This window comes from Diorhabda sublineata, chromosome 7 (assembly GCF_026230105.1).
Source record: "Diorhabda sublineata isolate icDioSubl1.1 chromosome 7, icDioSubl1.1, whole genome shotgun sequence".
Lineage (NCBI taxonomy): Eukaryota > Metazoa > Arthropoda > Insecta > Coleoptera > Chrysomelidae > Diorhabda > Diorhabda sublineata.
The window spans coordinates 1,924,402-1,948,743 of record NC_079480.1 but is presented as its reverse complement, the minus strand read 5'-3'; the positions used below and the strand labels follow the sequence as shown (position 1 = coordinate 1,948,743).

At 36.1% G+C, this 24,342-nt stretch overlaps 2 protein-coding genes across 2 annotated transcripts in view; one reads left to right on the top strand and one right to left on the bottom strand.

The window, feature by feature from the left end:
• The window catches only part of LOC130446490 (cGMP-specific 3',5'-cyclic phosphodiesterase), a 77,670-nt gene extending 55,588 nt beyond the window's left edge, over nt 1-22,082 (top strand). The window contains exons 6-14 of the mRNA XM_056782786.1: nt 623-807; nt 5,765-5,952; nt 6,515-6,873; nt 9,801-9,925; nt 10,564-10,762; nt 18,117-18,270; nt 18,376-18,521; nt 19,195-19,429; nt 19,591-22,082. Of these exons, the coding sequence (XP_056638764.1) occupies nt 623-807; nt 5,765-5,952; nt 6,515-6,873; nt 9,801-9,925; nt 10,564-10,762; nt 18,117-18,270; nt 18,376-18,521; nt 19,195-19,429; nt 19,591-19,706 (1,707 nt within the window). The 3' untranslated portion in view covers nt 19,707-22,082. The remainder of the gene's footprint in view (nt 1-622; nt 808-5,764; nt 5,953-6,514; nt 6,874-9,800; nt 9,926-10,563; nt 10,763-18,116; nt 18,271-18,375; nt 18,522-19,194; nt 19,430-19,590) is intronic.
• A 455-nt stretch (nt 22,083-22,537) lies between these two features.
• On the bottom strand, nt 22,538-23,746 carry LOC130446489 (replication factor C subunit 3). Its single transcript, XM_056782785.1, has one exon. The coding sequence runs from the start codon at nt 23,642-23,644 to the stop codon at nt 22,577-22,579; it is 1,068 nt and encodes a 355-aa protein (XP_056638763.1). The 5' UTR covers nt 23,645-23,746; the 3' UTR covers nt 22,538-22,576.
• Nucleotides 23,747-24,342: the final 596 nt, after the last annotated feature.

The following is a 24,342-nucleotide window of genomic DNA, read 5'->3' as shown; positions in this document are numbered from 1 at the left end:
AACATCAGCGATGAAGAGTCAGTTTACAAGCTGAAATGGCATAAAAGCAGTTTAATTTTCAAAGAACTACACCAACGCCACGTTTATATCTGTTTCTACGTAAATATTATTACTAATGTCTGGAATTATGTCGATTTAGGTTTCCATCAATACAAAAAGTGGTCTCATCGAAAAACATAGCCTCTAAAGTCATTATGTATTTCATTTTCAGTATTCTGTATTCATTTACATATCGAAAGTTGCGTTTCGAGTGTTCCGTGTAGTGACAGTTGACAGTTCCTTACCGCAAAACACTTTTGGGACGCTTTGGAGTAGACAACTTTAGCAGTTGACAGTTGACAGTTTCACTTCGATGATTTTGCATAACCTTAAATTTTTTATTTTCTGAAATTATTTGTTTTATCCGTAGTAATTGTCATCAATGTTTATTATTTAACTACCTTTAAAGTAGATGAAGTTTGAAGCACGAAACGCGGGCGTGCAGAAAAATTATTTCGTAGAAACAACGCAAATTAGTTGAAAATACTTTATTCGATAATTCTTTTGTAAATTTAACACAAATCGAAACAGATATACGTTCGTATACGAACGCAGTGCGTAATGAATGAATTGATTGTTACAGAGTCACTTAGAGCGTATTCTAGAGCGTCCTGGGAAGTCAATAGAACGTTACGCTCCTCCACTGAATCGAGTCGAAAGCGGCACCCTGACAGCGGAAGACATGCGAGAAAACGGATTACGGAAACCGAGCGTATTTACAACCGTGTTTGAACTAAGAGATTGCGGAACACAAACGCTCGTTTCGAGGTAATTAATAGTAGACCATTTACTTTACATCGACAGGAATGGAATGAGCTTCAAAAGAAATAGCAATTTTTTTTCTATATTATCCGTTCGTTTGTTTGACCAAAACTCAACGACATAAATTATTTATTGGGTATAAACTTTCAAACTATTAAGAGATCATAGACAAAGTGTCTATGATCCCTTCGCTTTGCCCTTGGCCGTTTTATAAATGAAAACCATTTATCGTGAGCTTCGGCCAGTCCTAATCCATCAATTGTTTCACTGCAAATCTTTTCTAACTGTAGTTTTGATTCCACTAAACTGAAGATTAGATTTCCATTTCCATCCATAGTTTTTTTCTTCGGTTCCACTAGTTAACGGAATGTTAGTTTAACTACGATTTATGTCATGAAAACTTGGTCTTTGAATGTCTTTCAGATCCACGCTGAAGACGTTTATTGATATTACTGTCGATTACAAAAATCTAATTACTAGAAAAACGGAATTGTAAATTCTCTAATTCATAGCCAACTCTTGACTTTTTTGTAACTTTTTATATGAAAAATGTCTTGGATTATTCGACTTTTCCCCACAATGGGACTTCGTGGGTCCATATGGGTTTAAGGATTGCTTTGTAAATCAGTACTTTGTTTTTTATTGAGATTTCCTACCAGTCGGTCTGTATGAAACCCTTAGATTCAAACCCAATTGTTTGCGTTTGGTGGATGTGTGTTTCCTCCAGGTTAATCGCTGGTACAGATGCATGCCCAAGATATTTTGACATCATTACGCTGTGGTAGGGCTTGATTGTTTAGTCACTTTGCCTTTGCGGTTGGTGGAGGTTACCTGGACTGATTTCGATTCGTTTGCTTTAATGCGCCATTTGTTCATCCATTTTTCTGTCTTGTTAAGATGGAACTGCAATGTATATGTGCATGTGTGGTGCTAGTACGGCGGTTTCGTTTTCAAATGTAACCGCCAATACATTATTGTTAGTTGGTAGATCTGACGTGCAGATGAGGTAAAGCAACGCTCCCAGGACAGAGCCTTGAAGAACTGAGGCGTTTATTTCGTAAGTAGTGTTTGTCCACCATTCCTTAATACGAAATTAAGTATCGCATTATTATTTTCTGCTCCTCGGTGTCCTTGTAGTCTTCCTTTCCGAATTCCCTAGAAGACTGTACCATTGACTCTAGTATGAGTTTTAATTTCTTTAACTTTTTTGGTAAACCTCAACCGTCTCGTACACTGTACCAAATTGATTCTTTTCGAAATTTTGCGCCCTCATAACTCCTCAGGAATACAACTTGGTATCGTCATATTTTCGGCTCCATAATACGTCTTTGGTCTCTATACAAAGTCAAAATTTGCTACCGCATGATAAAGATTACAAATGTATAAAGGTCGACGTCCATTTTATACCGTATCGAGCAACAAAATATTCATTATATTCCGTTTCCTCGTATAAGTAATAATCGTATATTGCGGTGGAAAAGTAATTACACGGTAAAATTGAGATGCTCGTTACATCAATGGGAAAACGATTCTAGTTTTAGTGGCTCCCAAATACCCACTTAACGTCCGAAAGGGAAAAGCCTAAAATAATGTCTCTCGTATATAAACAAGCAGTTCGTTAATAATAATCATCGATCCGAGTTGATTTGACATTTCCTTTGATAAAAAATATTCTCGTTATTATTAATAAGAGGATTTCCGAGGATCATAAATACTTTTCAAAATATCTGACTAAAACTTCTATGCCACTATAAAAATTTAGATGCATCTTTAGAGTCAAAACGTTTTCAAATTAATTTCATCGTCGCTGCTGAATCTTTTACCTCCAATTTGCTGACAGATCGGGTCTATATGGTAGGTGTTCCATGTTTGTTAAGCCATATTCGTGGACAGGGAAGCAGCGTCGACTGGAGCATTTCCATGAAACAATAGCACACCTCGGCTGATATTCCCGCGTCTTTTTTGACGCAACTGTCTTAGTAAAACAGTTTACGCCTTAACTGTTGTATTTGATTTCTTAAACTCAACCAAATTGGTACCTACGCAGTCCCAAAATATTGCAGCCGTCACTTTTTTGGTGTTTCTCGCGACCTTTGTTATTTTGGCGCGGGCTCTCCTTTCCATTTCGATGTCGGATGATAGTAAAGATTGTTTTGGAAATGCCCGTGTTGTATTTCCACTTAAATGTTTTCTGGAGCATTTCCGTGAAGCAATAGCACACCTCGGCTGATATTCCCGCGTCTTTTTTGACGCAACTGTCTTAGTAAAACAGTTTACGCCTTCACGGTTGTATTTGATTCCTTAAACTCAACCAAATTGGTACCTACGTAGTCCCAAAATATTGCAGCCGTCACTTTTTTGATGTTTCTCGCGACCTTTGTTATTTTGGCGCGGGCTCTCCTTTCCATTTCGATGTCGGATGATAGTAAAGATTGTTTTGAAAACGCCCGTATTGTATTTCCACTTAAATGTTTTTTGGAGCATTTCCATGAAGTAATAGCACACCTCGGCTGATATTCCCGCGTCTTTTTTGACGCAACTGTCTTAGTAAAACAGTTTACGCCTTCATGGTTGTATTTGTTTCCTTAAACTCAACCAAATTGGTACCTACGCAGTCCCAAAATATTGCAACCGTCACTTTTTTGATGTTTCTCGCGACCTTTGTTATTTTGGCGCGGGCTCTCCTTTCCATTTCGATGTCGGATGATAGTAAAGATTGTTTTGAAAACGCCCGTATTGTATTTCCACTTAAATGTTTTTTGGAGCATTTCCATGAAGTAATAGCACACCTCGGCTGATATTCCCGCGTCTTTTTTGACGCAACTGTCTTAGTAAAACAGTTTACGCCTTAACTGTTGTATTTGATTTCTTAAACTCAACCAAATTGGTACCTACGCAGTCCCAAAATATTGCAACCGTCACTTTTTTGATGTTTCTCGCGACCTTTGTTATTTTGGCGCGGGCTCTCCTTTCCATTTCGATGTCGGATGATAGTAAAGATTGTTTTGAAAACGCCCGTATTGTATTTCCACTTAAATGTTTTTTGGAGCATTTCCATGAAGTAATAGCACACCTCGGCTGATATTCCCGCGTCTTTTTTGACGCAACTGTCTTAGTAAAACAGTTTACGCCTTCACGGTTGTATTTGTTTCCTTAAACTCAACCAAATTGGTACCTACGCAGTCCCAAAATATTGCAACCGTCACTTTTTTGATGTTTCTCGCGACCTTTGTTATTTTGGCGCGGGCTCTCCTTTCCATTTCGATGTCGGATGATAGTAAAGATTGTTTTGAAAACGCCCGTATTGTATTTCCACTTAAATGTTTTTTGGAGCATTTCCATGAAGTAATAGCACACCTCGGCTGATATTCCCGCGTCTTTTTTGACGCAACTGTCTTAGTAAAACAGTTTACGCCTTAACTGTTGTATTTGATTTCTTAAACTCAACCAAATTGGTACCTACGCAGTCCCAAAATATTGCAGCCGTCACTTTTTTGATGTTTCTCGCGACCTTTGTTATTTTGGCGCGGGCTCTCCTTTCCATTTCGATGTCGGATGAAAGTAAAGATTGTTTTGGAAATGCCCGTGTTGTATTTCCATTTAAATGTTTTCTGGAGCATTTCCATGAAACAATAGCACACCTCGGCTGATATTCCCGCGTCTTTTTTGACGCAACTGTCTTAGTAAAACAGTTTACGCCTTAACTGTTGTATTTGATTTCTTAAACTCAACCAAATTGGTACCTACGCAGTCCCAAAATATTGCAGCCGTCACTTTTTTGGTGTTTCTCGCGACCTTTGTTATTTTGGCGCGGGCTCTCCTTTCCATTTCGATGTCGGATGATAGTAAAGATTGTTTTGGAAATGCCCGTGTTGTATTTCCACTTAAATGTTTTCTGGAGCATTTCCGTGAAGCAATAGCACACCTCGGCTGATATTCCCGCGTCTTTTTTGACGCAACTGTCTTAGTAAAACAGTTTACGCCTTAACTGTTGTATTTGATTTCTTAAACTCAACCAAATTGGTACCTACGCAGTCCCAAAATATTGCAGCCGTCACTTTTTTGGTGTTTCTCGCGACCTTTGTTATTTTGGCGCGGGCTCTCCTTTCCATTTCGATGTCGGATGATAGTAAAGATTGTTTTGGAAATGCCCGTGTTGTATTTCCACTTAAATGTTTTCTGGAGCATTTCCGTGAAGCAATAGCACACCTCGGCTGATATTCCCGCGTCTTTTTTGACGCAACTGTCTTAGTAAAACAGTTTACGCCTTCACGGTTGTATTTGATTCCTTAAACTCAACCAAATTGGTACCTACGTAGTCCCAAAATATTGCAGCCGTCACTTTTTTGATGTTTCTCGCGACCTTTGTTATTTTGGCGCGGGCTCTTCTTTCCATTTCGATGTCGGATGAAAGTAAAGATTGTTTTGAAAACGCCCGTGTTGTATTTCCACTTAAATGTTTTCAGGAGCATTTCCGTGAAGCAATAGCACACCTCGGCTGATATTCCCGCGTCTTTTTTGACGCAACTGTCTTAGTAAAACAGTTTACGCCTTCACGGTTGTATTTGATTCCTTAAACTCAACCAAATTGGTACCTACGTAGTCCCAAAATATTGCAGCCGTCACTTTTTTGGTGTTTCTCGCGACCTTTGTTATTTTGACGCGGGCTCTCCTTTCCATTTCGATGTCGGATGATAGTAAAGATTGTTTTGGAAATGCCCGTGTTGTATTTCCACTTAAACGTTTCCTGGAGTAGTCGCAAGCGAAACAACTTGCACCGATTTGTTTAAAATGGACACGAAACTTCTGCGAATGCATTCCATTCATTATATGGTGCCAAGAGGTAGATAGAATCGTTCCAAATCGCTTTTACATTAATCCTTTAAGAACGTCGACTGTTTTTTTTTGAAGTTAGCTTGCGAGGGAGTAGGAAAATATTCGATAATTGATTATATTATTCCAGACCATCATCGTTTGATTTGGCAAGCTCTACTCTGGCTCAAATAGCCGGTTACGCTGTTTCTACTGGTCAAATTCTCAACATCGGCGACGTTAAATCGTGGCTAAAAGAAAAACACAGTGAAGGAGACGCCGAAACAGCCAGTACGATACTTTGTATGCCCATAATGAACGGGAAAAGGAATCTAATAGGTTAGTAAGCTAGTATATATATAGTCACGTATATTTTCTCTTTGTTTTCTTCTTCAACTTTGTTATTTTATGTTTTCCTGACGAATTAACTTTGCTTGCCAACTTATACAAATTTAAACTTCGAAAATATCTTGACGTAACATTGTGGGGATCAAACTTTCGTCCATTCCTTTAGGCCCATTTCACACGTCGACGTTTAGCACGTTCGTGATTTTCGCGCGCTGTTATCGCAGTTCGCTGTCAGTAGCGCCCGTGTAGTCGCAATTCGCTTCTCTATTCATTGTAACTGTTCGGAATTTCGAACAGTTTTGTCCGCAATACCAACAGACACGGCACGATCGCGGCAACGCGTAAAATTTCAGATAAGCCGCTTTATATGTATTAGTGAACCGTCACGGAACCGTTTCCACGGAACCGTATACGTGTGAAACGGGCCTTAATGTTAATTTCAATGATTCTACATCGTACGGTGTCCTTTGTCCGCACCAGTGCTGTTCTGGAAGGTTTTTGAACTGTTATTGATAATTTTTTATGGTAACGTTCGATGTATTGGTTGTTTTAGGTGTGGCTCAATTGATAAACAAGGAAAACAACGCTCCGTTTACAGAATGCGACGTTTCGTTATTCGAGGCGTTCGCGATTTTCTGCGGATTGGGTATCCACAATACTCAAATGTACGAAAACGCTTGTAAATTGATGGCGAAGCAGAAAGTAGCATTGGAATGTCTTTCATATCACGCTACCGCCAATGACGAATCCACGGAAAAATTGGTCAAAGAAGAAATTCCTTCGGCGGATTGTTTTAACCTGTACAGTTTTACTTTTATCGATTTCGATTTGTCGGATGATGATACTTGCAAGGCGACTTTGAGGATGTTTATGGAATGTAATTTGGTGCAACAGTTTCATATTCCCTATGATGTAAGTGAAAAAGTTTTTTTTTTTTTTCGTTAAAACAACACTTGTGGAGATCGCTAAGAAGGGAAAACGTCGAAACCTATTATAAATAACATATGATGATGGTTTTTTAATTAATAGTAAAAAAATTTTTGAAATTTGAAGCCAATAAGTCGATTTAAAATTTGTGGCTGAAAACTTTTATATTTCTACGAATAATTTTAAATTTCTTATGTCTTATAACTGTTTATGTTTCGAAATCGTCTTGATTTTAGGTCTTTTCTGTTTCAAAATTCAACGTTTTTTATATAATTTGTGAACGACAGATAAAATTTTGGAGTTTCGACTACTCACAGTCTTTATAAAGATTCTACATTCGAAATTTGCGTATTTATATTGATCAATAGATCACATAAATATCAAAATGTAGGGCAGACATCTCGATATTCGGAAAATAGACTGAAGGATCATCAATACGGTAAAAAAACTAAAACTACGTTAACGAATCCACTAGATAAATGAAAAAATGATAATTATCAATCTTTTTTATTCTGACAATCGTTATTTATGCGTTTGCGTAAAGAAATACAATGAATTTTACAATTGGATGCACATTTAGTGCACGGTTGAATCAACAATTCCGGCAGTGGTTGCTTGGTCATTTTTTTTATATAATTTTTGAATGACGGATAAAAATTTGAAGTTTCGACTACTCACAGTCTTTATAAAGATTCTACATTCGAAATTTGCGTATTTATATCGATCAATAGATCACATAAATATCAAAATGTAGGGCAGACATCTCGATATTCGGAAAATAGACTGAAGGATCATCAATACGGTAAAAAAACTAAAACTACGTTAACGAATCCACTAGATAAATGAAAAAATGATAATTATCAATCTTTTTTATTCTGACAATCGTTATTTATGCGTTTGCGTAAAGAAATACAATAAATATGTAATTTTTTACAAGAACGAGCCATTGTTTTACAATTGTATGCACATTTAGTGCACGGTTGAATCAACAATTCCGGCAGTGGTTGCTTGGTCATTTTTTTTTATATAATTTGTGAACGACAGATAAAATTTTGGAGTTTCGACTACTCACAGTCTTTATAAAGATTCTACAATCAAAATTTGCGTATTTATATTGATCAATAGATGACATAAATATCAAAATGTAGGGCAGACATCTCGATATTCAGAAAATAGACTTAAGGATCATCAATAGGGTAAAAAAACTAAAACTACGTTAACGAATCCACTAGATAAATGAAAAAATGATAATTATCAATCTTTTTTTATTCTGACAATCGTTATTTGTGCGTTTGTGTAAAGAAATACAATAAAAATGTAATTTTTTACAAGAACGAGTCATTGTTTTACAATTGGATACACATTTATGTCCACGGTTGAATCAATAATTCCTTTGTCATTTGTCGTGGGTACAAATTACCATCCTTCCTTTCATAGCCTAAGAAGCTGTAATCAATTGGCTGTAGTTGAGTTTGATCGGCATTTATCCATACATGTTTGTGCTGAAGCATTTTTTTTTTCGAGCCAAATCTGCTAGACGAATCGCAACCACTCGGAGCGTGTAATGCTTCCAAAATACCACAAATATTTTCTCCAAGGGATCGAGCAGCCAAATGAGATCCTAGAATGAATTTCCTCTTATAGGAGCCGTCGAACCATAAACCTAAAACAGCCTAGACGTGCAAGTTTGTTCCAGAAGTAAATTCCATTGCAAATAAATCAGTTGCTGAAATTTCAGAACATAAAAAAAAGAATTTTGTTCTTATTTTTTGTTTGTTTACCACAAATTAAACATTTCTGTTTCGTATCAAGTTTTAATTCACTTCTTGATGACCGACGAACACGTTGACTACCTGAAACATCTGCTTCTGGAAGTAGAGGCATTCTGGTGCAGTAAAGTCTGTATCACTTTCTATTTTCTGACTAATATCATCTTTTTGTGCGATCCGCTGCTTTTTTAATACTAATAAACGTTTGTGGTTTCGGATTCTTCACTAAATCATCCGTTTTATCACAAAACAAACACGACAATTCATTTATCTTTCGCTTCTTCACATTTATCATTTGCAGTGACATTGTCCACGCTTTTATTTGAATAAATAACACTAATAAAACTCAGCAACGTGCCGAGCAGGGAGAAGCTACCGGCAACATGTGATTTGAGCATAGTTGCCGATCCTCACATTTTGCATACTCAATTCCATCCAGCGCCTGGACTATATGCATGAATTTGTATGCTGTTCATCAGTGTGAACACAATACAAAAAGTGATTGGGTCTTTGAGGCATCCGTGTAGAGGACCACGTTGTACTTTTGTTGTTATTTTCATTGGACTTGGGTTCTTTGATGAGAAATTTTGAGAAAATGTTTATTGAACAGATTTTCCAAAAAGTACCTTTCGAATCGTTCGACAATACTCGTTTTGATTAACGAAACTCTTGCTAAACAATCGTCGGATTGTTGCACGTTTTCCTGTCACCATTTTATTTCGCTTTTTACCGTCACTTGAGCATATCAAAAAGTGCCTACCGCCCGCCAACTTAACCGAATTAAAATTAACATGAACATGGTTGCCAGCTTTGATAGGTCGTGTCAGCTGTCAATTTGATCAATTATCAACAACTTTTCTCTACTCGGCAGTTTAAAAAAGCAAAACGCTGGTTTCTTTAAGGAAAAATTATTATTTTTTTTATTTGTTAAAACCCCTTTTTTTATTTTATTCTTATTTTAATACTCATTATGAATTGATCAATATAAACACGCAAATTGTCAGTGTCAAATCGAAGTCGAAACGTCAAATTTTTATCTGTCTGTCAAAAATTATTAAAGAAAAACTAATTGCAAAATAGAAAAGTCCTAAAATCGATTTAGAAACAAATAATTTTGTGCGCTTATTCCTTAAAATGTTCCAGGTTTTATGTAGATGGATATTGAGTGTGAAGAAGAATTACAGACCGGTAAAATATCATAATTGGAGGCATGCGCTCAACGTTGCTCAGACTATGTTTGCTATGTTTAAAACTGGAAAAATGGAAAGGTACTACGAAGACTAAAATTATTATAACATTTATAAACCAATAGCACAATCACTCGTACAAAGTGAAAATCATTTAAAACGTTTACCAAACTAGTGATTTTCCCAAAGTGAAAGGTGTCCTAATAAGAGCGCGCAAATCGAATTTGAGTCGTTGCGATCAATACTAGTATCGATCTTCATACGTAGTTATAACCACATCCTACAACCCTTTCGAAACTATCGATTTATTGGAACAAATCCCAATTAGCTGCTAGGTTAGGCATCGGTTTACCGCTTTTTATCTTCCTCTAGTCGCCATTGAAATCAAAATCAGTTAATCTCCTCATTTATCGTTCCCGCCACTAAAAACTTCAACGTCTTGGCGAACCTTGGTGGTTCTTCTTCTCTTTAGTAGCAGTTTTAATCAACTCTACGGACTAAACCGGAAGCGGTTCGAGAACAGAGTTCGAGAGTTGGAGCATGTCGAATCTTGGCACTTTTATTGGGACACGCTTCGACATAAAACATATTACGATAACAAATATTAAACATTATCGTTTGATAAAAAATCACGCAGCACCGATAGAAGTTTATTTGAGCAACGAAAATTCGCCAAGTATATTTCAATCGGTAGATATCATTCAATGGCATTGTTTTAGGTTTATGAGCGATTTAGAGATATTGGGGTTGATAGTAGCTTGTCTATGTCACGATTTAGACCATCGAGGTACTAACAACGCTTTCCAAATGAAAACCGATTCGCCGTTAGCAGTTTTATATTCGACGAGTACAATGGAACATCATCATTTCGACCAGTGCGTAATGATCCTCAATACAGACAGCAATAATATTTTCCAAGTAGGTGGGTTAGCTATGAGCAATTTAATTAGGATCTAAAATGGATGTTTAGACAGATAACAAATCCGTGTTGATAATTCTAAAAGCGCACGCATTGAATTTGATTTAATTTATTTTTTATTTACTTTCGTTTTTTAGATTCGCGAATATTTCAATAAATACCTTAAATGTAACAGGTGGGTTGAAACGTGTGTAACCAACCAAGAAAAACACATTTTTTTGCCAAAAAATCGATTTTATTTATCAATTTAATCTCCAATACAATCGTTCCGACGCTTCTCTATCTTAAATTTCATCGATAACTTGTTCGACGGTGCAAAATTTCTCTCCGAGGAGCGTCCTTTTGGGATCCAAGAACCGGAAACAGACGCTGGAGACTAGATCTGAAAACGAAAGCAATTCGAAGCCCGATCATACTTTTCATCGATTTGTGCATTGTCTCGATAAAACGGCTCTGTAATCTTCTTCTTTTTCTTCAAATGAGGGCGTTTTTTAGCGATGTCGTTCTTTTAACGCTCCGATAATCTCTACAAGATCCAAGAACCGGAAACAGACGCTGGAGACTAGATCTGAAAACGAAAGCAATTCGAAGCCCGATCATACTTTTCATCGATTTGTGCATTGTCTCGATAAAACGGCTCTTTAATCTTCTTCTTTTTCTTCAAATGAGGGCGTTTTTTAGCGATGTCGTTCTTTTAACGCTCCGATAACTCTACAAGATCCAAGAACACGAAATAGACGCTGGGGACTAGATCTAAAGGCGGAACCAATTCGAAGCCCCATCATACTTTTCATCGATTTGTGCATTGTCTCGATAAAACGGCTCTTTAATCTTCTTCTTTTTCTTCAAATGAGGGCGTTTTTTAGCGATGTCGTTCTTTTAACGCTCCGATAATCTCTACAAGATCCAAGAACCGGAAACAGACGCTGGAGACTAGATCTGAAAACGAAAGCAATTCGAAGCCCGATCATACTTTTCATCGATTTGTGCATTGTCTCGATAAAACGGCTCTGTAATCTTCTTCTTTTTCTTCAAATGAGGGCGTTTTTTAGCGATGTCGTTCTTTTAACGCTCCGATAATCTCTACAAGATCCAAGAACCGGAAACAGACGCTGGAGACTAGATCTGAAAACGAAAGCAATTCGAAGCCCGATCATACTTTTCATCGATTTGTGCATTGTCTCGATAAAACGGCTCTTTAATCTTCTTCTTTTTCTTCAAATGAGGGCGTTTTTTAGCGATGTCGTTCTTTTAACGCTCCGATAACTCTACAAGATCCAAGAACCGGAAACAGAGGCTGGAGACTAGATCTGAAAACGAAAGCAATTCGAAGCCCGATCATACTTTTCATCGATTTGTGCATTGTCTCGATAAAACGGCTCTTTAATCTTCTTCTTTTTCTTCAAATGAGGGCGTTTTTTAGCGATGTCGTTCTTTTAACGCTCCGATAACTCTACAAGATCCAAGAACCGGAAACAGACGCTGGAGACTAGATCTAAAGGCGGAACCAATTCGAAGCCCGATCATACTTTTCATCGATTTGTGCATTGTCTCGATAAAACGGCTCTTTAATCTTCTTCTTTTTCTTCAAATGAGGGCGTTTTTTAGCGATGTCGTTCTTTTAACGCTCCGATAATCTCTACAAGATCCAAGAACCGGAAACAGACGCTGGAGACTAGATCTGAAAACGAAAGCAATTCGAAGCCCGATCATACTTTTCATCGATTTGTGCATTGTCTCGATAAAACGGCTCTTTAATCTTCTTCTTTTTCTTCAAATGAGGGCGTTTTTTAGCGATGTCGTTCTTTTAACGCTCCGATAATCTCTACAAGATCCAAGAACCGGAAACAGACGCTGGAGACTAGATCTGAAAACGGAAGCAATTCGAAGCCCGATGATACTTTTCATCGATTTGTGCATTATCTCGATAAAACGGCTCGTTAATCTTCTTCTTCTTTTTCTTCAAATGAGGGCGTTTTTTAGCGATGTCGTTCTTTTAACGCTCCGATAACTCTACAAGATCCAAGAACCGGAAACAGACGCTGGGCACTAGATCTGAAAACGAAAGCAATTCGAAGCCCGATCATACTTTTCATCGATTTGTGCATTGTCTCGATAAAACGGCTCTTTAATCTTCTTCTTTTTCTTCAAATGAGGGCGTTTTTTAGCGATGTCGTTCTTTTAACGCTCCGATAACTCTACAAGATCCAAGAACACGAAATAGACGCTGGGGACTAGATCTGAAGGCGGAACCAATTCGAAGCCCGATCATACTTTTCATCGATTTGTGCATTGTCTCGATAAAACGGCTCTTTAATCTTCTTCTTTTTCTTCAAATGAGGGCGTTTTTTAGCGATGTCGTTCTTTTAACGCTCCGATAACTCTACAAGATCCAAGAACACGAAATAGACGCTGGGGACTAGATCTGAAGGCGGAACCAATTCGAAGCCCGATCATACTTTTCATCGATTTGTGCATTGTCTCGATAAAACGGCTCTTTAATCTTCTTCTTTTTCTTCAAATGAGGGCGTTTTTTAGCGATGTCGTTCTTTTAACGCTCCGATAATCTCTACAAGATCCAAGAACCGGAAACAGACGCTGGAGACTAGATCTGAAAACGAAAGCAATTCGAAGCCCGATCATACTTTTCATCGATTTGTGCATTGTCTCGATAAAACGGCTCTTTAATCTTCTTCTTTTTCTTCAAATGAGGGCGTTTTTTAGCGATGTCGTTCTTTTAACGCTCCGATAACTCTACAAGATCCAAGAACACGAAATAGACGCTGGGGACTAGATCTAAAGGCGGAACCAATTCGAAGCCCCATCATACTTTTCATCGATTTGTGCATTGTCTCGATAAAACGGCTCTTTAATCTTCTTCTTTTTCTTCAAATGAGGGCGTTTTTTAGCGATGTCGTTCTTTTAACGCTCCGATAATCTCTACAAGATCCAAGAACCGGAAACAGACGCTTGAGACTAGATCTGAAAACGAAAGCAATTCGAAGCCCGATCATACTTTTCATCGATTTGTGCATTGTCTCGATAAAACGGCTCTTTAATCTTCTTCTTTTTCTTCAAATGAGGGCGTTTTTTAGCGATGTCGTTCTTTTAACGCTCCGATAACTCTACAAGATCCAAGAACACGAAATAGACGCTGGGGACTAGATCTAAAGGCGGAACCAATTCGAAGCCCCATCATACTTTTCATCGATTTGTGCATTGTCTCGATAAAACGGCTCTTTAATCTTCTTCTTTTTCTTCAAATGAGGGCGTTTTTTAGCGATGTCGTTCTTTTAACGCTCCGATAATCTCTACAAGATCCAAGAACCGGAAACAGACGCTGGAGACTAGATCTGAAAACGAAAGCAATTCGAAGCCCGATCATACTTTTCATCGATTTGTGCATTGTCTCGATAAAACGGCTCTTTAATCTTCTTCTTTTTCTTCAAATGAGGGCGTTTTTTAGCGATGTCGTTCTTTTAACGCTCCGATAACTCTACAAGATCCAAGAACCGGAAACAGAGGCTGGAGACTAGATCTGAAAACGAAAGCAATTCGAAGCCCGATCATACTTTTCATCGATTTGTGCATTGTCTCGATAAAACGGCTCTTTAATCTTCTTCTTTTTCTTCAAATGAGGGCGTTTTTTAGCGATGTCGTTCTTTTAACGCTCCGATAACTCTACAAGATCCAAGAACACGAAATAGACGCTGGGGACTAGATCTAAAGGCGGAACCAATTCGAAGCCCCATCATACTTTTCATCGATTTGTGCATTGTCTCGATAAAACGGCTCTTTAATCTTCTTCTTTTTCTTCAAATGAGGGCGTTTTTTAGCGATGTCGTTCTTTTAACGCTCCGATAATCTCTACAAGATCCAAGAACCGGAAACAGACGCTGGAGACTAGATCTGAAAACGAAAGCAATTCGAAGCCCGATCATACTTTTCATCGATTTGTGCATTGTCTCGATAAAACGGCTCTTTAATCTTCTTCTTTTTCTTCAAATGAGGGCGTTTTTTAGCGATGTCGTTCTTTTAACGCTCCGATAACTCTACAAGATCCAAGAACCGGAAACAGAGGCTGGAGACTAGATCTGAAAACGAAAGCAATTCGAAGCCCGATCATACTTTTCATCGATTTGTGCATTGTCTCGATAAAACGGCTCTTTAATCTTCTTCTTTTTCTTCAAATGAGGGCGTTTTTTAGCGATGTCGTTCTTTTAACGCTCCGATAACTCTACAAGATCCAAGAACACGAAATAGACGCTGGGGACTAGATCTAAAGGCGGAACCAATTCGAAGCCCCATCATACTTTTCATCGATTTGTGCATTGTCTCGATAAAACGGCTCTTTAATCTTCTTCTTTTTCTTCAAATGAGGGCGTTTTTTAGCGATGTCGTTCTTTTAACGCTCCGATAATCTCTACAAGATCCAAGAACCGGAAACAGACGCTGGAGACTAGATCTGAAAACGAAAGCAATTCGAAGCCCGATCATACTTTTCATCGATTTGTGCATTGTCTCGATAAAACGGCTCTTTAATCTTCTTCTTTTTCTTCAAATGAGGGCGTTTTTTAGCGATGTCGTTCTTTTAACGCTCCGATAACTCTACAAGATCCAAGAACCGGAAACAGACGCTGGAAACTAGATCTGAAAACGAAAGCAATTCGAAGCCCGATCATACTTTTCATCGATTTGTGCATTGTCTCGATAAAACGGCTCTTTAATCTTCTTCTTTTTCTTCAAATGAGGGCGTTTTTTAGCGATGTCGTTCTTTTAACGCTCCGATAACTCTACAAGATCCAAGAACACGAAATAGACGCTGGGGACTAGATCTGAAAACGAAAGCAATTCGAAGCCCGATCATACTTTTCATCGATTTGTGCATTGTCTCGATAAAACGGCTCTTTAATCTTCTTCTTTTTCTTCAAATGAGGGCGTTTTTTAGCGATGTCGTTCTTTTAACGCTCCGATAATCTCTACAAGATCCAAGAACCGGAAACAGACGCTGGAGACTAGATCTGAAAACGAAAGCAATTCGAAGCCCGATCATACTTTTCATCGATTTGTGCATTGTCTCGATAAAACGGCTCTTTAATCTTCTTCTTTTTCTTCAAATGAGGGCGTTTTTTAGCGATGTCGTTCTTTTAACGCTCCGATAACTCTACAAGATCCAAGAACCGGAAACAGACGCTGGAAACTAGATCTGAAAACGAAAGCAATTCGAAGCCCGATCATACTTTTCATCGATTTGTGCATTGTCTCGATAAAACGGCTCTTTAATCTTCTTCTTTTTCTTCAAATGAGGGCGTTTTTTAGCCATGTCGTTCTTTTAACGCTCCGATAACTCTACAAGATCCAAGAACACGAAATAGACGCTGGGGACTAGATCTAAAGGCGGAACCAATTCGAAGCCCCATCATACTTTTCATCGATTTGTGCATTGTCTCGATAAAACGGCTCTTTAAGCTTCTTCTTTTTCTTCAAATGAGGGCGTTTTTTAGCGATGTCGTTCTTTTAACGCTCCGATAATCTCTACAAGATCCAAGAACCGGAAACAGACGCTGGAGACTAGATCTGAAAACGAAAGCAATTCGAAGCCCGATCATACTTTTCATCGATTTGTGCATTGTCTCGATAAAACGGCTCTGTAATCTTCTTCTTTTTCTTCAAATGAGGGCGTTTTTTAGCGATGTCGTTCTTTTAACGCTCCGATAACTCTACAAGATCCAAGAACACGAAACAGACGCTGGGGATTAGATCTGAAGGCGGAAGCAATTCGAAGCCCGATCCATACTTTTCATCGATTTGTGCATTGTCTCGATAAAACGGCTCTTTAATCTTCTTCTTTTTCTTCAAATGAGGACGTTTTTTAGCGATGTCGTTCTTTTAACGCACCGATAACTCTACAAGATTCAAGAACACGAAACAGACGCTGGGCACTAGATCTGAAAACGAAAGCAATTCGAAGCCCGATCCATACTTTTCATCGATTTGTGCATTGTCTCGATAAAACGGCTCTTTAATCTTCTTCTTTTTCTTCAAATGAGGGCGTTTTTTAGCGATGTCGTTCTTTTAACGCTCCGATAATCTCTACGTAATTGTCGTTGTTTACTGTAAACATATTTGATGACTATTACACCATGCGCAATCCAAAATAGTGATACCATAATCTTATTAGCCGCCATTTTGATCTTTCCACGCTTTAAAGTTGGTTCATTACGTGCTGACTGTCGATTGGACTCCGGTGTAAAATGATAAAGCCACGTTTTATCCATTGCGTCACATATCGATGCAGAAATTCAGGGTTAATACTAACGAATAGCTCCAAACACTGCTCCGAATCATCAATTTGTTGCAATCCTTCGATATCTTTAGAATCTCGGCTACCTCAATCGGCTTAACTTAATGGTTATCCGAAATTATTTTGTGGACTTTTTTAATATTTTCGTCGGTATAGACCAAATCGAGACTTAGTTGTAAATAAAACAGTTTCCCATATTGCGGTCCAACGAGAATGCATTCCACAAGTTGGAGCAATACCCAGATAGATATGGAAGAGTGTTAGATGTCTATTTTGATTTCAATTAGTTCAATTATCATTTTTTCGCGCGATTTGTAGCCTTTCTCGCGACAGCGTGATAAATCTGTTGTTGACCTCGATCGCCCACTACCCACGCATCAGGGCGAGTTCTTTCTAGATTCTAAACAACCATTATCCTTGATCATAATAAAAAAAACATCTATTGATGAGAAAAAAGGCTTGATTAATGAATTAAATGTGTAAATTTGCCTCCAAGACAAACAAATCAAATCTGATTCATATCTAATGGTCCACTCATCCCGAAGGGATTAGTTCAATGGACTTTGACTCTACATTCTCAGTAATAACCAGATTACCAACAAAAACCAAAACATTACCGAGATATTGTAACGGTTTTTCTTCTTTATTTAAATTGTTTTGAACCAGAAGATCGTTAATAAATCAAAAACGTGTAATTCGATCCGGTTAACAATCACGTACCGTTAGATACGCGACATTAAAATTAAAACAAACCATGTTTGAACACATGTTGATCCTGCCTTTACACATTTTTTAACGTGTATATAATTTATTTATTCATATAACTCTAAGTAGACTAAACTATGATGTAAACTATGCCCTGAGATACTTAACACTTACCTAATTCTTAGCATGCTAATTTATTTAAACACACTTTTCACTATTCCGGCGCATCCCCGCGAAACTTTAGATTCGATTAACATAATGTAACAGAACCGGCTTCACGGTTTATGTCATTTAACGAGTTCGTAGCAATATGAATTGTATCTGTTTCAATGTTTGTTTTCTAGGCACTATCACCTGAGGATTATCGCAAGGTTATGAGAATCGTCGAAACTGCAATTTTATCAACCGATTTGGCGATGTATTTTAAGAAAAAAAACAAATTCTTGGAATTAATCGAAAATGGGGAATTTGACTGGCAGAGCGACGACAAAAAAGAGCGTAAGAATTATTGTTTATCGTATATGGGTTTAGTTTTTCAAAAAATTTATTTTAATAATTGGTATTTGTAACTATGGTAAAACTAAATTTGATTTTTTTAACAAGTACTTTCCGGTATGATGATGACGGCTTGTGATGTTAGCGCTATTGCAAAACCATGGGATGTCCAACATAGGGTAGCGAAACTAGTAGCCGACGAGTTTTTCGATCAAGGTGATTTGGAAAAATTACAACTGAAGGAGCAACCCATTGTAAGTAATCACCTCAACAAGGCGTTTCAATTATCATAGCATAGATAGCATGCATACAACTAACTGGCAGGCATCTCGATAACCGAATTACATATTAGAGACTGAAGTGTAGTGGTTAATACTTTTTTTAGGTTTCTTTACTTATTTTCACATATTTTTCCAAAAAAAAAAAAACCTTATTAGAGACCCAAAACTATCACTATCTACCGGTAGATCTACATTTCTTCTCTTTCTTCGTAGGTTCTGGGATTGTCTATTCCTTTACCTCATACCACAGTATCAAAAAAATGATGGTTATGTACATAGTATTTTCCCTAGATAAATAACATATTTGCTTCATCATCTTCTCCAAAAACATTTGGAATATATCCTTCATCTTTACCTCTAGTAAAACTGATTCTGTTTAGAAGACTTATCTTCTCACCGAAGGAAACAAAATGTTCTATAATTCTTCAAAATTCATCATCATTTGATCCTAGCATTTATAGTTTTAGTTGGTAAGTTGTCATACCTTCAATTCCTCGTGAACAAGCCCCTATTCATGTAAATTAACCTGTTCCATGTAATGAAATTATGCACAAATCCCTTGGAGGACCCCTTTTTCCAAAAAAAAAAAATATAAAACCCCCTAATGCAAATTTCTAAAATTAGAATCTTATATTTACATTTCCAGGCACAAATGGATAGGGAAAGGAAAGATGAACTACCCCAAATGCAAGTTGGTTTCATAGATGTAATTTGTCTGCCTTTGTATAGGGTATTATCTGAAACGTTTCCTTGGATGAAACCACTTTATCAAGGGACACTTGAGAACAGGCAACATTGGCAAGATTTAGCTGAAAAAGTTGAAATGGGTCTTACATGGATAGATCACGATACCATAGATAAACCTGTTGAAGCTTTCACAGGTAATACAATTATTTTATATCAAATTACACAGTTTTAGATTGATATATTAATGGAACACATCTCGTAACTTCAAATTAACATTAATCAAAGAAGAAAAAACTTTAACTCTGTAGAATAGGATGTGATAAAATTATGAGGAACATATTTTTGTTTATTTCAGATCCAGAAGAAACTAAAGATATTGAACTAACAGTTCAAACCCTCCACACAGTGATGTCTTCTCCTCCAATAGAAATCAAAAAGAGACAGAAGCACAAATTTTGTTGCATATTGTGACAAAAAGCCGAAAAAGATATTACATACGTGTAGGACTCTATTAAGAAACTTAGATCAAAAATAAAATGCTCATAGTCAGTTCTATTCAGGTAGTAGAAACTAGTTTCAAAATAAATGATATTTTCCTTATTATTTATAAGACACAAACGAATTATTTGTTTCATTCCTATTTTGTTATCTTTATTGACATTCATCATTGAATTATTTATTTATTTAGTTTATAATCTTAATTAACATATTATTCTCTATAAACTTTTTATTTTAGTAGATATTACTTACACGATAGTAGCGTAGGTTCTTATAAGTAAAAGGGGGCCACATATCAATCTCTTATTTAACAATTCGATTTTCAAAATTAGTTATTAAGATAGATATCTGAATAGAACTTTTTCACTCCTTCATACTCACAATCTCAATAAATACATCGTGATTCGCTATAAATTAAAATTTTCCTGGACATACTAAATTGAGCTGTAAATATAACATCCAAAATGCCTGTTTGGTTTATACTACATTTTCTGTTTGAATTCGAAATAATAACCAATTCATCTTCTTTTTTAAAAGGAGCATATTAATTTCTAGACAACTAGTAAGTGGTGTCTCTGTAAAAGAAATACACAGCTATGTATAATTCTTCTTTTTTTCATTGAGTGATCAGCTGATTAATTTTCAATCTACATAACAGTGTTTGTTCAATATTTTGAAACTATCAATGTCTAATAATGCAACAGCAAAAGTACAATAGCTTATTTGTAGTACGCCTTTTTGATTTATTTGTTAAAAATGACACGGGTCCAGAAAAAATATTTTTTTCGAAGCAATTTTCAAAATAAAGTATCACTTTGTATTTTTTAAGAACACAAATGATGTTTTAGTAACTACTCAAAACATTTTGTAACTTAGGATTTGTAAACCAAGATGTAAATAGATATTTCCTTAATTATAGTAGGCGAATTTTATTACTCGACCAGAAGAATTTAACCTAAAAGAAAAATTTTACAAACTTTCGAATGTGGAATGAAAATTTTTTACTAAAATACACTACGAAATATGGGATTGCATAAAACAGTTGTTGGCTTAATTGGCATGCATTTATTCGTTCGGTCTCAAACCTGAACAGAAGAAACTGGGATACAATTTTTTTCAGTTACAGTTATTCATGGAGGGTAGAGAGAAGAAGAATAATCTTTGTATATGAAAAACGTCGGACGAAATGTGTTGAACGAAGGTGGCGTCATATCAGCATCAGGATAATTTTCTTTTAGGTTGTATTTATTACATTGTGCAAACCAACCACCTTCTTTAGATTGTACGTGGATGGAACGAAAACGCTTGTTGTTAGTAGGCATCCACCATAGAACAATGCTGTTCTGTGATTTGCTGGACGCAATAGCCCTTATTTCCACCTGACATCAAATCTGTAAACTTTGACGTATTAGCTGTGCTAATGTACCCATAGAGCGCGCTTCGTTTCATCACCCACTTCCCGCACTAACAAGTTTCCAAATCCTGACGTACCCTACGTCATTCTAGAAGGTTTTTGAACTGTTATTTATTATATACAGTTGGACCTTTTTCCAAAATCTCTCCCATATATGATACTCCTCCTCTTCACCCTTCATACTGTTGTTACAACAGAACTAAAAAGCAAAGTCTCTGTTATGGAAAGTCTGGACACGAATTAGAACGCCCATGTGTAACAGAGAAAACTCTGTGTCCTTTTCTATTCTTTCCTTCCAAGAAATTAATGGCGCCCGCGCTTACGGTGACGTCGGTTTCTTCTTTCACGTGATTTCGCGAATATAAATACATTCACACATAAATTCGTAATATAACAACAATATATCGATCAAATACTAATAATACAAATTTTATTTCCTTTATAAAACAATTTGAATATATGTTCCTATGGTCAACAACATTGTTTGATCATTTGAACAGACCACTGTTTCGCGCGTTTCTCTTATTGGAGCCGCCATTAATTTCTTAGCTGGAGGCCAACCAATCGCGTGAACGACCGCTCGTGTCTAGACCTTCCAATACAGGGATTCTACTAAAAAGTTGTTGACAATGCCATCTGCACTTTCAACTACAAACCCTAACGTCAATTATTTTTATATACTCAATTTGTGGAATGCTTAACTTACCAAATGACTGTTCTCTTGAAAACTATCACTCTTATTTAAATAATTTTCTTGTTAGATTTTTCTATTAACTTAAATATCTTTATGGTTGATTGTATCTGTTTATATTCATTTTTGTTATATTGAATTCGATACATTTGTATATTATGTTAGTTATTAAATATATATTATTACACAGTCGATTTTATCGCTAAGTTTTTGTAAACTTTTAAATAAACAAGTTCGACTTAATTATAGTAGTTTTATTACAAATTATTAGTAATAAAAGATTTCAGATATTGTCCATTAGGTTATGCCCAAATGATAAGAAAAAAACGTGTGATAGTGAGTGTTTAAGTAGTGGTAATACTAACAGGTGTTCAATATAGCATTCAATATTTTTATACACCAGTGGTTTCACATAATTTATTAACAAATATCAAAAATTTTACATAAACCATAACTGCATAATCATATAGGTAGAGGCCACATTGGAGGAAAGAAGAATGACGTATCAAGTCTTGTTAGAATATATGAAGATGTATGAAAACGAAATTTTATTTTTTCTTTGTAATGATTTGTCTAGATTTTAGGTCTCTTTCGAGTTTAAAATAACAGGAGGTTTTTTACCGATTGCCTATGAAAGTATAACTAAAATCAACACAAATCATCACAAAAAATATATAAAAAGGTCTAAAAAGTAAAAAGTTTAAGAAAATGAAATTTTATTGAAAATATAAAATACAACTAAAAATCACCAATCATTTCCTGCATCATACTTTGATAAATGTACATAAATTTAGCAACAAATGATTCCAAATGAAAAATAGCCTTATTTCCTTGTACCATTCTATGTTCATGGATAGCTGCTTCTTCTACAACTCTAGCTTTGATAGAAAAATCACATTTTTTCAACAGTTCTTCTAGTAAGGTTTTGAATATTATATCGGATGGTATAGCATTACTAAGTAATTCATATAGATTTTCTCGGACTTTTGCTAGTGTATCAATATTTTGAACTTGCAGTATTTTCGTAGCAGTTTTCTTGATAAAAACTTGCCAATCTGGCTCCGTAACTTTTTGATCAGGCGTAAATGGATACTGCTCCACTTTACATGCTTCACATATAAGAAGAGCTCGCCTTAAATTTCTATTTGAAACTAATGCAATTCTTTTTGCTAACTCAGTAGGTAAATTCAAGTCCTCTTTTTTGCAAGTGTTTTGTAATATATGTATTATAGTTTCTTCTGGAGGTGCAGGAACCCTTATACATAAACAACGGGATCTAATAGCTGGTATAACTCTAGATATAGAAGTAGCACACAAGATTATTCGACAATTTGCAATGTATTTTTCCATAGTTCTTCTAAGCGCATGCTGAGCATCTTTTGTAAGATCATCTACATCGGTTAAAACTATAACTTTGAATTCTCTTTGAGCATTTACGTTTAACTGTTGGCTTTGTGCTACATTCTTGATTATATCCATAATCACAACCCTATCGTATATACCAACATCGCTAGGATTAACTTCTATGTGATAATTACTATTTAGAGTCATAATCTCTAATTTTTTATTTGAAGGTGTGGTGAAACTCATCATTTCCATTTTTAATCTTTCTATCCCTGGGCCGTAAAGTTCTTTCAATAAACACATTATTCGAGTCTTTTTGCCGGCTCCCAGTGGACCATACACCAGTAAGTGTGGAAAATCTCCATCTTTGGTCAAATTTTTTAAATTGACACTTTGTTCTTTATGATAATCTAGACTTGAAAGATCTTTTGGTCGATATTTGTCTGCCCATAACATACTCATTTTGTCTTTTTTCTTAATATAATTTATTGAATACTCAACAACAAACAGGAACCAATTTTGGCGCCAGCGTCATACGTCAACATCTGTCATTTTCTTCTATTTTCTATCACTTCAAATCATAAACATCTGTTAAGATAAGGCTTAAGTTTTTCAAAGGTTATGGCTAGTCGTCCGCTCAACGGATGAATAAAATAATCATCCGATACATGAATGATGTGTTCAGAAAAACACTGGAAAATAAAATGGAATTTTCGATAAAAGTTTTTTAACGTGGCCCTTTTGCGACAGGTCCAATACTCATAAAATGAGAACTATTGTAAATTAATGTAAACTTGACTTATAAGAAAGGTAACTTAACCTAAGTAATTTTACTTATGAGCAATTAAATTAATAAAATCCTTTCATAATTGAAAAAAATTATTAATATTCCCTAATGAAATGGTAGATATCTGCTTGAATAAAATTTCCAAACTTAAATTTTAAATAAATATAAATATTTTTTCTATCGTATGGTAAGATAGGTAGTAACTATACCGACTCTGCATACTGATGCTTTTTCTCCCTATATTTTTAATCTTTGAACTAAAAGATAAAATTTTAATTCTAAAGAAGTAAATTTTTTCTAGTTATTAGAAAAATTGTGTATTATATTATTTTATAGTTCTTTGAGATTCTGATACATTTTCTTTTAATTCAAG

Bases quoted from the DNA above. Each gene is read 5' to 3' on its own strand.
- LOC130446489 (XM_056782785.1), bottom strand. From the start codon at position 23,644: ATGAGTATGTTATGGGCAGACAAATATCGACCAAAAGATCTTTCAAGT.